The sequence below is a fragment of the Pelophylax lessonae genome (assembly GCF_965119305.1).
Source record: "Pelophylax lessonae genome assembly, chromosome: 3".
Classification (NCBI taxonomy): Eukaryota; Metazoa; Chordata; class Amphibia; order Anura; family Ranidae; genus Pelophylax; species Pelophylax lessonae.
In genome coordinates, this window is record NC_138770.1 from 685,097,183 (window position 1) to 685,111,355 (window position 14,173).

Sequence of the window (14,173 nt, forward strand, 5' to 3'; positions counted from 1 at the left end):
TGTAGGGGGTCTTTACTTCCCCCTTATTGGAGTGTAGGGGGTCTGTACTTCCCCCTTTTGGGGTGTAGGGGGTCCATACTTTCCTCTTATTGGAGTGTAGGGGGTCTGTACTTCCCCCTTATTGGAGTGTAGGGGGTCCGTACTTCCCCCGTTATTGGAGTGTAGGGGGTCCGTACTTCCCCATTATTGGAGTGTAGGGGGTCCGTACTTCCCCATTATTGCAGTGTAGGGGGTCCGTACTTCCCCATTATTGGAGTGTAGGGGGTCCATACTTCCCCCTTATTGGAGTGTAGGGGGTCCGTACTTCCCCCTTATTGCAGTGTAGGGGGTCCGTACTTCCCCATTATTGGAGTGTAGGGGGTCCGTACTTCCCCCTTATTGCAGTGTAGGGGGTCCGTACTTCCTCGTTATTGGAGTGTAGGGGGTCCGTACTTCCCCCTTATTGGAGTGTAGGGGGTCCGTACTTCCCCCTTATTGGAGTGTAGGGGGTCCGTACTTCCTCGTTATTGGAGTGTAGGGGGTCTGTACTTCCTCGTTATTGGAGTGTAGGGGGTCTTTACTTCCCCCTTATTGGAGTGTAGGGGGTCCGTACTTCCCCCTTTTGGGGTGTAGGGGGTCCATACTTTCCTCTTATTGGAGTGTAGGGGGTCTGTACTTCCCCCTTATTGGAGTGTAGGGGGTCCGTACTTCCCCCGTTATTGGAGTGTAGGGGGTCCGTACTTCCCCATTATTGGAGTGTAGGGGGTCCGTACTTCCCCATTATTGGAGTGTAGGGGGTCCGTACTTCCCCCTTATTGCAGTGTAGGGGGTCCGTACTCCCCCATTATTGGAGTGTAGGGGGTCCGTACTTCCCCCTTATTGGAATGTAGGGGGTCCGTACTTCCCCCTTATTGCAGTGTAGGGGGTCCGTACTTCCCCATTATTGGAGTGTAGGGGGTCCGTACTTCCCCCTTATTGCAGTGTAGGGGGTCCGTACTCCCCCATTATTGGAGTGTAGGGGGTCCGTACTTCCCCATTATTGGAGTGTAGGGGGTCCGTACTTCCCCCTTATTGCAGTGTAGGGGGTCCGTACTCCCCCATTATTGGAGTGTAGGGGGTCCGTACTTCCCCATTATTGGAGTGTAGGGGGTCTGTACTTCCCCCTTATTGGAATGTAGGGGGTCTGTACTTCCCCCTTATTGGAGTGTAGGGGGTCTGTACTTCCCCCTTATTGGAATGTAGGGGGTCCGTACTTCCCCCTTATTGGAATGTAGGGGGTCCGTACTTCCCCCTTATTGGAATGTAGGGGGTCTGTACTTCCCCCTTATTGGAGTGTAGGGGGGGTCCGTACTTCCCCCTTATTGGAATGTAGGGGGTCTGTACTTCCCCCTTATTGGAATGTAGGGGGTCTGTACTTCCTCCTTATTGGAATGTAGGGGGTCTGTACTTCCCTCTTATTGGAGTGTAGGGGGTCCGTACTTCCCCCTTATTGGAATGTAGGGGGTCCGTACTTCCCTCTTATTGGAGTGTAGGGGGGGTCTGTACTTCCCCCTTATTGGAGTGTAGGGGGTCTGTACTTCCCCCTTATTGGAGTGTAGGGGGTCCGTACTTCCCTCTTATTGGAGTGTAGGGGTCCGTACTTCCCTCTTATTGGAGTGTAGGGGTCCGTACTTCCCCCTTATTGGAGTGTAGGGGTCCGTACTTCCCTCTTATTGGAGTGTAGGGGGGGTCCGTACTTCCCCCTTATTGGAATGTAGGGGGTCCGTACTTCCTCCTTATTAGCAGGCGGTGCCGCTTCCAAATGTGGCTTATGGGGCGTGGCTTATGGTGAGTGGCTTATGGGGCGTGGTCTCACCTTCTCCTTGCCTGCTTTAATCCTACAAATGCCGGATTATTGCACCGCCCCTGCATGTGGTTGCAGCACCGCCCCTCTCACTTGTACCGGTTGTGTTCGGAGGGCACTAGAGGGGGTATCATTCCTGCTCTGACTGACCCCTGGCCACTGACTTTTCAGGTAAAGGGAGAACGATAGGGGGGGGGGGGGCAGTGAAAGCACGGCTCATCCGCAGAGTTTTACCGCCCCCCCCCCCAGCCACTAGTGTAAATGAGGCGGATGTTCCAGTTTGTGTGATAAATCTGATAATGAATGACCTTTCCTCTCTCTAGGATGCAAACGAGGACCCGGGGGAGGACGTCGCTCTGCTCTCTGTTAGCTTTGAAGACGCAGAAGCCACCCAGGTGTTCCCCAAACTTTACCTCTCCCCACGAGTTGAACAGTGAGTACTTTCTTTGTTTTTGCAGCAGATTGGTGTAAATTATCCTCAGAACTGGCAGCGTGTCTTCTCCTGGCTGCCAACAATGCAAATCGCACTGCACAATACTCGGGGGGGGGGGGGGATGTTTTTTAAACAATTTACAGAGCGATTTCTCCTGTGAAACTGTGTGAACGTTCGCTGTGTGCGAATGGGGGCAGCATCGAATTTTCTAGGCTGTTTTTTCTCAAGGGTCAAATGTTATTCATTCATACAGTGAATCAGGAAAATACCACTTTATGGCCACTAGATGGAGAAGATGATCATGGGAAATAAACACCTGTTTGTTATGATTGTCAGCTCCATCTAGTGGCCATAACACAGTATTTTCCCAAGCAATGAATAACATTCGACCCGCAGGGAAATAGCCTAATAATATTAGATTTTACTCCCATTTGCACAAAGCAAGTGCGCATGCAGTTCAACAGGACAAATAACTCTGCATATTATTTATTTATTTATAAATGCACACCTTGGTGTGTACAAGTGCTGATTAGAATATTAGATTGCAATTATAGTAACACTAATAAGACAAAAATATATTTTATTAGAATAAAAACAGTGTAGCGCACTAGAGAAGTACAAATAAATGCTCATAAAAAGTCCAAGCAATCAGGTGACCGAAGCAAAGATCTTATATGTGATAATTATCACTTCAAGGTGCAGTAATGTACATCCGTCACGAGTTACGGCAATCACCAGACAAGTTGCACACTCACCAGATAAGTTGCACACTCACCAGATAAGTTGCACACTCACCAGATAAGTTTCACACTCACCAGATAAGTTGCACACTCACCAGATAAGTTGCACACTCACCAGATAAGTTGCACACTCACCAGATAAGTTTCACACTCACCAGATAAGTTGCACACTCACCAGATAAGTTGCACACTCACCAGATAAGTTTCACACTCACCAGATACGTTGTACACTCTCCAGATACGTTGTACACTCTCCAGAATACGTTGTACACTCTCCAGAATACGTTGTACACTCTCCAGATACGTTGTACACTCACCAGATACGTTGTACACTCACCAGATACATTGTACACTCTCCAGATACGTTGTGCACTCTCCAGATACGTTGCACACTCACCAGATAAGTTGCACACTCACCAGATACGTTGCACACTCACCAGATACGTTGCACACTCACCAGATACGTTGTACACTCTCCAGATATGTTGCACACTCTCCAGATATGTTGCACACTCTCCAGATACGTTGCACACTTACCAGATACGTTGCACACTCACCAGATAAGTTTCACACTCACCAGATACGTTGTACACTCACCAGATACATTGTACACTCACCAGATACGTTGTACACTCACCAGATACGTTGTACACTCACCAGATACGTTGTACACTCTCCAGATACGTTGCACACTCTCCAGATACGTTGCACACTCACCAGATAAGTTGCACACTCACCAGATAAGTTGCACACTCACCAGATAAGTTGCACACTCACCAGATAAGTTGTACACTCATCAGATAAGTTGCACACTCACCAGATAAGTTGCACACTCACCAGATAAGTTGCACACTCACCAGATAAGTTGCACACTCACCAGATAAGTTGCACACTCTCCAGATAAGCTGCACACTCACCAGATAAGCTGCACACTCACCAGATAAGCTGCACACTCACCAGATAAGTTGCACACTCTCCAGATAAGTTGCACACTCACCAGATAAGTTGCACATTCACCAGATAAGTTGCATACTCACCAGATAAGTTGCACACTCTCCAGATAAGTTGCACACTCTCCAGATAAGCTGCACACTCACCAGATAAGCTGCACACTCACCAGATAAGTTGCACACTCACCAGATAAGTTTCACACTCACCAGATAAGTTGCACACTCACCAGATAAGTTGCACACTCACCAGATAAGTTGCACACTCACCAGATAAGTTGCACACTCACCAGATAAGTTTCACACTCACCAGATAAGTTGCACACTCACCAGATAAGTTGCACACTCACCAGATAAGTTGCACACTCACCAGATAAGTTTCACACTCACCAGATAAGTTGCACACTCACCAGATAAGTTGCACACTCACCAGATAAGTTTCACACTCACCAGATACGTTGTACACTCTCCAGATACGTTGTACACTCTCCAGAATACGTTGTACACTCTCCAGAATACGTTGTACACTCTCCAGATACGTTGTACACTCACCAGATACGTTGTACACTCACCAGATACATTGTACACTCTCCAGATACGTTGTGCACTCTCCAGATACGTTGCACACTCACCAGATAAGTTGCACACTCACCAGATACGTTGCACACTCACCAGATACGTTGCACACTCACCAGATACGTTGTACACTCTCCAGATATGTTGCACACTCTCCAGATATGTTGCACACTCTCCAGATACGTTGCACACTTACCAGATACGTTGCACACTCACCAGATAAGTTTCACACTCACCAGATACGTTGTACACTCACCAGATACATTGTACACTCACCAGATACGTTGTACACTCACCAGATACGTTGTACACTCACCAGATACGTTGTACACTCTCCAGATACGTTGCACACTCTCCAGATACGTTGCACACTCACCAGATAAGTTGCACACTCACCAGATAAGTTGCACACTCACCAGATAAGTTGCACACTCACCAGATAAGTTGTACACTCATCAGATAAGTTGCACACTCACCAGATAAGTTGCACACTCACCAGATAAGTTGCACACTCACCAGATAAGTTGCACACTCACCAGATAAGTTGCACACTCTCCAGATAAGCTGCACACTCACCAGATAAGCTGCACACTCACCAGATAAGCTGCACACTCACCAGATAAGTTGCACACTCTCCAGATAAGTTGCACACTCACCAGATAAGTTGCACATTCACCAGATAAGTTGCATACTCACCAGATAAGTTGCACACTCTCCAGATAAGTTGCACACTCTCCAGATAAGCTGCACACTCACCAGATAAGCTGCACACTCACCAGATAAGTTGCACACTCTCCAGATAAGTTGTACACTCTCCAGATAAGTTGCACACTCTCCAGATAAGTTGCACACTCTCCAGATAAGCTGCACACTCACCAGATAAGTTGCACACTCTCCAGATAAGTTGCACACTCTCCAGATAAGCTGCACACTCACCAGATAAGCTGCACACTCACCAGATAAGTTGCACACTCTCCAGATAAGCTGCACACTCACCAGATAAGCTGCACACTCACCAGATAAGCTGCACACTCACCAGATAAGCTGCACACTCACCAGATAAGTTGCACACTCACCAGATAAGTTGCACACTCACCAGATGGCACGGCCACCATTACAGTAGCTGGAATGCCTTAACCACTTAAAGAGGTTGTTGCCTCAATCCAAGGCACTGAGTGTGATTTCTGTGTCCTTTCTCAATCCTCTGTTATCTGCATGGGTCACTGTCTAAGGGGGAGAGGTGTCCTTTCCCTCTACTCAGGTCTCAGATTACACTCGGCTCCCTACTCTATGCTGTGCAGTGTGTGGCATCAGATCCCCACCTATTAGACTGTGTAAGGGGGAGGGGTTTGCTTTCCCACTTAGGTCTCAGATTACACTCGGCTCTATGCTGTGCAGTGTGTGATATCAGATCCCCGCCTATGAGACTGTGTTTAGTGGGAGGAGTGTCCTTTCCCTCTGTGACATCAGATCCCCACCCCCTGCCTTCTGAAGCTCAGCTGTGCATGTTTCCTTATGAGACTGTATAAGGGTGAGCGGTGTCCTTTCCACTCAGGTCTCAGATTACACTCAGCTGCCTGCTCTATGCTGTGCTGTGTGTGACATCAGATCCCCGCCCCCTGCCTTCTGAAGCTCAGCTGTGCATGTTTCTTTATGAGACTGTGTAAGGGGGAGGGGTGTCCTTTCCCTCCACTCAGGTCTCAGATTACACTCAGCTCCCTGCTCTATGCTGTGCTGTGTGTGACATGAGATCCCGCCCCCTGCCTTCTGAAGCTGAGTATAAATGTGTAAATTCTGCACTTTGAATGGCTGTAGAGGAGAGAATGCTGCAGATAAACAGGTACACCTTATGTAGGAGGATTGTTTCATCTCTGTGTATCACCTGAGGCCGGTCACTTCACAGGGGATGTGGGGGGTTTACAACCACTCAGACCCCGGACACAGAGTTAATGACGGAACGTCTCTCCCTCCGCAGGCACTTTATTTTATTGTATTGTTAGGAATGTTCAGTTTGTTTTATAATTTGTTCTTTTACATCATCCGAGTTGTCATTAAAGTTTCCCGGCTTTTCATTCTTTATGTTGTGATGCGTCAGTAGCAGCATTGATCCCGGAGCCTCCATTGTTCTATTCTGGGTTATTCGGGGACGGTGGCACGGTGATAAATATTGGGGGGGTTTACAGGAGTCTGAGGAGTTCAATAAACAGAGAAGACGAAACGCGTGCGTCTTTTATAGTTTACCATAAATCTTCTTCCTACCGCAGAGAACAAAGAGCGCTCCTGTGCGATGTTTACATCTTCAGGACGATGTTTCTTCTGTAGAACCGCTGGATTCCATCTCCATCGCCGACATTCTGCACCAGGCTCCGCCCCTCATACTTCCCGGGCCGCGCTCCCACCCTCCGCACTCTCCGGATACCCCCCAGTCTTCCCCTTCCTTTGTGTTTACTGACTTACCCACCTCCTTCCCAGGCCTATTCTGACACTTCATTCCTACAAGTCCATTCACACATAGGCGTCTCGGATCGCAGGCAGAATTGCCGCAATTCTGTCCGCAATCCCGAACCATTGCAAGTCGCGGGACGCCCGTGCGATTCCCATGACCCCAAAAGCTGCATTATTTTGCAGCGATTGTCGCACGACGAATTGCGGTAAAATTGCGCAAACAGAATCACACTTGTCGACCTTAAGACGTTTTTGTACTTTTTTTGGGTGACAGACGTCCCGCAATTCTGTTTGCACCATTTTACCGCGATTCGTCGGGCGACAATCCCACAGAATCGCGTCACGTTCAGCGTGCCATTGCAAGTACCAGGAATTACACAGGCATCCCTCAACTTGCAATGGTTCTCGATCGTGGGCAGAATTGCGGCAATTCTGCCTGCGATCCGAGACGCCTATATGTGAATGGAGCCTACATGTAAAAATCTATTTTTTTTTTTTTTGCTAGAAAATTACTTAGAACCCCCAAAAATTATATATATATTTTTTTTATCAGAGATCCTATGGGATAAAATGGTGGGTGTTGCAATTTTTTATGTCGCGCGGTATTTGCGCAGCAGTTTTTTAAATGCAATTTATTTGTAAAAAAAACACATTCATGAATAAAAAAAAAAATACAGTAAGGTTAGGCAAATTGTTTTGTATATTGTGAAAGATGTTACAGCGAGTAAATAGATACCTAACATGTCACGCTTTAAAATTGCGTCTGCCCGTGGAATGGCGGCAAACTACAGTGCTTAATATTGCCCATAGGCGATGATTTAAACGCCTTAACAGGTTACCAGTTTAGAATGGCACAGGAGGTCTGGGGATGGAATTATTGCTCTCGCTCTGTCTTTCACGACAATACCTCACATGTGTGGCACGATCACCACTTATATATGTGTGTGAGAGTAATGTATGCTGTCGCATTTGCACGTAAGCGCAGTGGGCACTTTACATTTTTTTTTTTTTTATTTATTTTATTTAAAAATTTATTTCTTTTTTTTTTTTTTTTACACTTTTTTTATTATTTATTTTTTTTGTACAAACTTTATTGCTATCACAAAGAGTGAACAACATCTCTTGTGATAGCATGGGCATGACAGGTGCTCTTTATGGAAAGATTTGGGGTCTATTAGACCCCAAATCTTTCCTCTGGCCCCCCCATGCAGTGATCATACCGAGATTGGTCCGATCGGCTGCTTCTCTGGCTGCTGGTGGCCAGGTAAACAAAGGGGCGGAACCAGAAGTGATGAATACTCGTCTCTCCGGGTTTTTAGTGTTACGGTGTCAGTTCCTCTATCTCTGTACATGGCAGCCATTGCCGCCAGCCGCACCGCGATGGGACCAGAGAGGCGGCAGTGGGAGGCGGTTCATGGGAGCGCTCCTGGATCAGCCAGCAGGGAATCTGATTCATGAGGCTGGCCGCCGTGATTGCCACCGGGCCCCCCCGATCGCTCCCCGTGGACAGAGAACGGCGCTCTGCTGTTGTAAACTAAGCAGAACATTGTTCTCTCAGGAATCAGTGCAGAGCTTCTCCTATTTAGGATCACAGGTCTCTGTGTTGATTTCACAAGCCCCTCCCCCTCACAGTTAGAAAACACCCCCTAGGCTCACTATTAACCCTTTGATCGCCCCTGGGTTAATCCCTTCCCTGCCAGTGTCATTAGTACAGTGACAGTGCATATTTTTAGCACTGATTTCTGTAGTAATGTCACTGGTCCCCCCAAAAGTGTCAGGGGTCCGAACTGTCTGCTGCAATGTCGCAGTCCCGCTAAAAATCGCTGATTGCCGCCATTACTAGTAAAAAAAAAATTTAAATTTAAATGACATAAATCTTTCCCCATGAATCTCCTCTTCCTGATAGCAGCAGGCGGTGTTACAGGACACTGTGCAGACACACAGTGTGTCTGTATCTCATAATCTGTTCAGCCTGAGGTAAGATGCAGGCTGTGCTTGAGCAGGGGTCATGGTCAGAAGTTTTGGAGACTGAATAAACTACCCACTATAGGCATGCTGTGTGTCTACACAGTGTCCTGCACCTCTGAATAGCCAGCCAAAATAAAAACTGACCACGTTAACACAGACCAGCTTCTGTGCTTTGTGTGGTCAGTTTAGAACAAATAAGGAAGCTGACTATTAGGATCCAGCAGCTGCAATGGTATTTGGGTACAGCGTCGCACGGCCGCGCAATTGTCAGGATGTTATATAGCAGAAAGTGAAAAATATTGCTTTTTTTTTTTCAGAATTGTCGCTATTTTTTTGTTTATAGCGCAAAAAATAAAAATCGCAGAGGTGATCAAATACCACCAAAAGAAAGCTCTGTTTGTGGGAAAAAAAGGACATCAATTTTATTTGGGTACAGCGTCGCATGACCGCGCAATTGTCAGTTAAAGTAACTCAGTGCTGAATCACAAAAAATGGCCTGGTCATTAAAGGGGCAAATCCTTCCGGTCCAGAAGGGGTTAAATACCAGGATGTTTATAAACGTATCTTTGGCAGACGAGGGGTTAAAGTAAATATGTACTGGGAGAGACATGGACGCTGACCTTTCTTTTTATGTTCATTTTCTTGCTCAGGTAAGTTGTAAATCTCTGTAGATGAGTTCTGACTTCACTGGCCGCATGCTTGTTTTGGGTCATGGCTTACAAAGTATTTAGGTGACATTTTGGGATTGCCGCCTGCCTGGATCTCTGTGTAGACGTTTCCTGTAAGCTCGGCCTCTCCTCATTCCATCCCCCGTGTCCTCAGATGACCCTGAGAACACGCAGACGTTTGTTTACCTTTCATTCTCCTCTGAACGGCGTCTGTTTGTTTGAATTATTCTGCGATTATTCTATATACAAACATGAGGAACAAGGCGGGGCTTAGAGGAACGCACGTGCGTCCTGCATGGAGTACAGCCTGAGATAAGGTTGTAGAATAAAGGTGGGGGGTCCTCCTCTGCTGGACCCACTGTGCTATTTTATGTCAGGAGACCCTCCTATCAGACATGGCAGAGGCTTTGTGTATCACCAGCAGTAGGTGGGGGCCCTTCAGCTCAGTGCATGATCCCCACCAGGGGCCCCAACATGGGGGTTGTAGTCTCTTTACAGACTGGTGAACACTGATTTTATGCCAGGTGCCCCCTCATATTGGACTGCAGGCCTGGTCAGGGCAGAGGCTTTGTGTATCACCAGTAGTAAGTACGGGCCCTTCAGCTCAGTGGATGATCCCCACCAGGGGCCCCAACGAGGAGCTTGTAGTCTCTTAACACACTGGTGAGCGATGATTTCATGTCAGCAGCAACCTTATATTGGACCATGGGCCTTGTCAGGGTTGAGGCTTTGTCTTGGGTCACAATGTATCCCCAGTAGTAAGTATGTGAGGCTCAGCTCTGTGCATGATCTTCACTGGGGGCCCCAACAGGATGGTTGTAGGTTGTAGTATCTGGTGAACTCTAATTTACTAACAGGAGTTTAGACCATACAGCAGTCAAGCAATCATAATGCAGATAAAAAGTCATGTGGTGTTCAGGCAAGTTGTTATGAAGGCAGTAGCTCTAAACAGGTGGGGGAGAGAGAAAAAAACAACAACAAGATCCAAAGAACAGGCACAGGAGACTCAGAACAGAAAGAAAAAAAAACGCTTTACTACTCAGAGGGAATTTTGTTGCTCATGCACTGGCCCAGTGCGCTAAATTACACTTGAGGCTTGGTGACGGTGCAAGCAATTGGGAACATCCCTGTGCTGCTTATATTGTCCAACAGGGGGTGCAGGTGTGCGTCTAGGAACAGTGCGCAAGCCTTTCCTACCCCCCCCCCCCATATTCCAGCCTTTCCTTCCACCCCTCTATTCCAACCTTTCCTCCCCCCCCCCATATTCCAGCCTTTCCTTCCACCCCTCTATTCCAGCCTTTCCTTCCACCCCTCTATTCCGGCCTTTCCTTCCACCCCTCTATTCCAGCCTTTCCTTCCACCCCTCTATTCCAGCCTTTCCTTCCACCCCTCTATTCCGGCCTTTCCTTCCACCCCTCTATTCCAGCCTTTCCTTCCACCCCTCTATTCCAGCCTTTCCTTCCACCCCTCTATTCCAGCCTTTCCTTCCACCCCTCTATTCCAGCCTTTCCTCCCACCCCTCTATTCCATCCTTTCCTCCCCCCCCCCTCTATTCCAGCCTTTCCTTCCACCCCTCTATTCCAGCCTTTCCTCCCCCCCCCCTCTATTCCAGCCTTTCCTTCCACCCCTCTATTCCAGCCTTTCCTTCCACCCCTCTATTCCAGCCTTTCCTTCCACCCCTCTATTCCAGCCTTTCCTTCCACCCCTCTATTCCAGCCTTTCCTTCCACCCCTCTATTCCAGCCTTTCCTTCCACCCCTCTATTCCAGCCTTTCCTTCCACCCCTCTATTCCAGCCTTTCCTTCCACCCCTCTATTCCAGCCTTTCCTTCCACCCCTCTATTCCAGCCTTTCCTTCCCCCCCCCCTCTATTCCAGCCTTTCCTTCCACCCCTCTATTCCAGCCTTTCCTTCCACCCCTCTATTCCAGCCTTTCCTTCCACCCCTCTATTCCAGCCTTTCCTTCCACCCCTCTATTCCATCCTTTCCTTCCACCCCTCTATTCCGGCCTTTCCTTCCACCCCTCTATTCCAGCCTTTCCTTCCACTCCCCGGTTTCGGCAGGACTGGGGAGGATTTGTGCTGGAAAGGGTCATTTGAAGGGGATTGTGTTAAGAGGAGGGATTGTACTAGAAGGGGGGATTTGGGGTGGGATTTGTGCTTTGTGCTAGGAGTGTGGATTTTAGGGAAGGGTTCGTAATAGGAGGGGGATTTTTTTTGGGGGGGGGGGATTTTTACTAGTAGGGGAATTTGGGGGATAGGATTCACACTAGGAGTAGAAATTTGGGGGAGAGGATTTGTGCTGGGAGGAGTGGATTTGGAGAGAGGCTTTACCCTATGAGTGGGGATTTGGGGGAGAGAATTTATCCTAGGAGGGGGGATTTGCGGGAGAGGATTTGTGCTAGGAGGGGGGATATGGGGGGTAAGATATACCATATGAGTGGGGACTTGGGGGGAGGTTTTACGCTAGAAGGGGGATTTTGGGTTGAGTATTTATGCTCGGAGGGGAGATTTAGGGGGAAGATTTATGATAGCAGGAGGGATTTGGGGGAAGATTTACACTAGGAGTGGGGATTTAGAAGGAGGAATTATGCTAAGAGTGGGGATTTGGGGGAGAGGATTTGTGTTAGGAGGGGGGGATTTGTGGGAGAGGATCTATAGCAGGAGGGGGGATTTGTACTAGATGGGGGGACTTGGGGGGAGGATTTACGCTAGGAGTGGGGATTTGAGGGAGAAAATTTGTGCTAGGAGAGGGGATTTGGGGGGAGAGGATTTGTGCTTGGAGGGGGGATTTTAGGAGGGAGGATTTGTACTAGGAGGGGTGATTTGGAGAGAAGATTTACCCAAGAAGTGGGTATTTGGGAGGGAGGATTTTGGATAGGAGGGGGGATTTGGGGAAGAGGATTTACACTAGGTGGGGGGATTTTGAAGAATGATTTACTCTAGCAGGGGGGATTTGGGAGGAGGATTTGTACTAGGAGGGGGGTTTTGTACATTTGGGGGGAAGATTTACCCTAGGAGGATTTACGATAGAAGGGGGATTTACACTAAGAGTGGTGATTTAGGAGAAGGATTTATGCTAGGAGGGGGGGTTTGGGAGGAGGATTTACGCTGGGGGGGGGGGGGGGTTGGGGGAAAATGGACCCTAACTTTTTTGGCTGGCTCTTAGATTTCAAGCAAATTTGTAAAGCCCGGAGGTAAATAGCCCTTTGCCTTTAGAACATTTTTAAAGAGAAAGTGTCACCGGGAATAATCAGATAGAGAAGTTTTTATTGTAGAGCACTATTTTATTCTCCAGGGTGTTTGCTGTCAGAGGTGATTTAGTGCTTTGGCTTTTTCTTTTACTAATCTTTAGGCCTAAAATTATTATATCCAATGGGTCACCCCGATCAGTCTGGATGGGATCACTCCCGGCCGCCGCCTCCATTTTGTTCTCTCCGTTCTAAGGTCACATGACCGGCGTCTGCAGCCCGCGCCTCCTCTTGGCAGCCGGAGTTTAGGTCTTGCACATTTATTCACAGATCAAAGATAAACCACAAGAGATGAATTCTTTCCATCCGTCCCGGAGAAACAAACGCAGATAATTCAGGGAGAATGATCCCAGCCGATGGGAAATAACATCGCAGTCTGGCAGCCCTTCCCCCGAGTCCCGTCTTCTTCTCTTTATAGGATTTAGGGGATAATTGTATCATAAATATTGTCATGCTTGAGGGGATATTTTCTGGGGATAAACAGACCGACGTTGGGAGAAGCATCTGGACCTAGAATACAGGCGGCTGTCATCCAGGCCTGCGGGGTCCGGGACGTGCCGCTTTCCCCGTCCGGGCCGCCTTCCAGAAGTGGTTTACAGAGAGTAGAGTCAGCACTTTTCTGCCCGGTCCTACAAGCTGGAAACACAAAGAACCACACCTAGAATGTTCTCCTCCGAGAGTCCCAGAGAGGAGATCTGCTCCAGAGTCCCCGAGAGGAGATCTGCTCCAGAGTCCCCGAGAGGAGATCTGCTCCAGAGTCCCCGAGAGGAGATCTGCTCCAGAGTCCCCGAGAGGAGATCTGCTCCACAGTCCCCGAGAGGAGATCTGCTCCAGAGTCCCCGAGAGGAGATCTGCTCCACAGTCCCTGAGAGGAGATCTGCTCCACTGTCCCCGAGAGGAGATCTGCTCCACAGTCCCCGAGAGAAGATCTGCTCCACAGTCCCCGAGAGGAGATCTGCTCCACTGTCCCCGAGAGGAGATCTGCTCCACAGTCCCCGAGAGGAGATCTGCTCCACTGTCCCCGAGAGGAGATCTGCTCCACTGTCCCCGAGAGGAGATCTGCTCCACAGTCCCCGAGAGGAGATCTGCTCCACAGTCCCCGAGAGGAGATCTGCTCCACTGTCCCCGAGAGGAGATCTGCTCCACTGTCCCCGAGAGGAGATCTGCTCCACAGTCCCCGAGAGGAGATCTGCTCCACTGTCCCCGAGAGGAGATCTGCTCCACAGTCCCTGAGAGGAGATCTGCACCACAGTCCCCGAGAGGAGATCTGCTCCACAGTCCCCGAGAGGAGATCTGCTCTCAGTCCCCGAGAGGAGATCTGCTCCAC

The 14,173-nt window shown here is 48.6% G+C and overlaps 1 protein-coding gene across 1 annotated transcript in view; it reads left to right on the forward strand.

Moving 5' to 3' along the window:
• Positions 1–14,173, forward strand: part of BABAM2 (BRISC and BRCA1 A complex member 2) — a 322,305-nt gene that overhangs the window by 129,009 nt on the left and 179,123 nt on the right. The window contains exon 3 of the mRNA XM_082249317.1: positions 2,146–2,255. Coding sequence (XP_082105443.1) covers positions 2,146–2,255 — 110 coding nt within the window. The remainder of the gene's footprint in view (positions 1–2,145; positions 2,256–14,173) is intronic.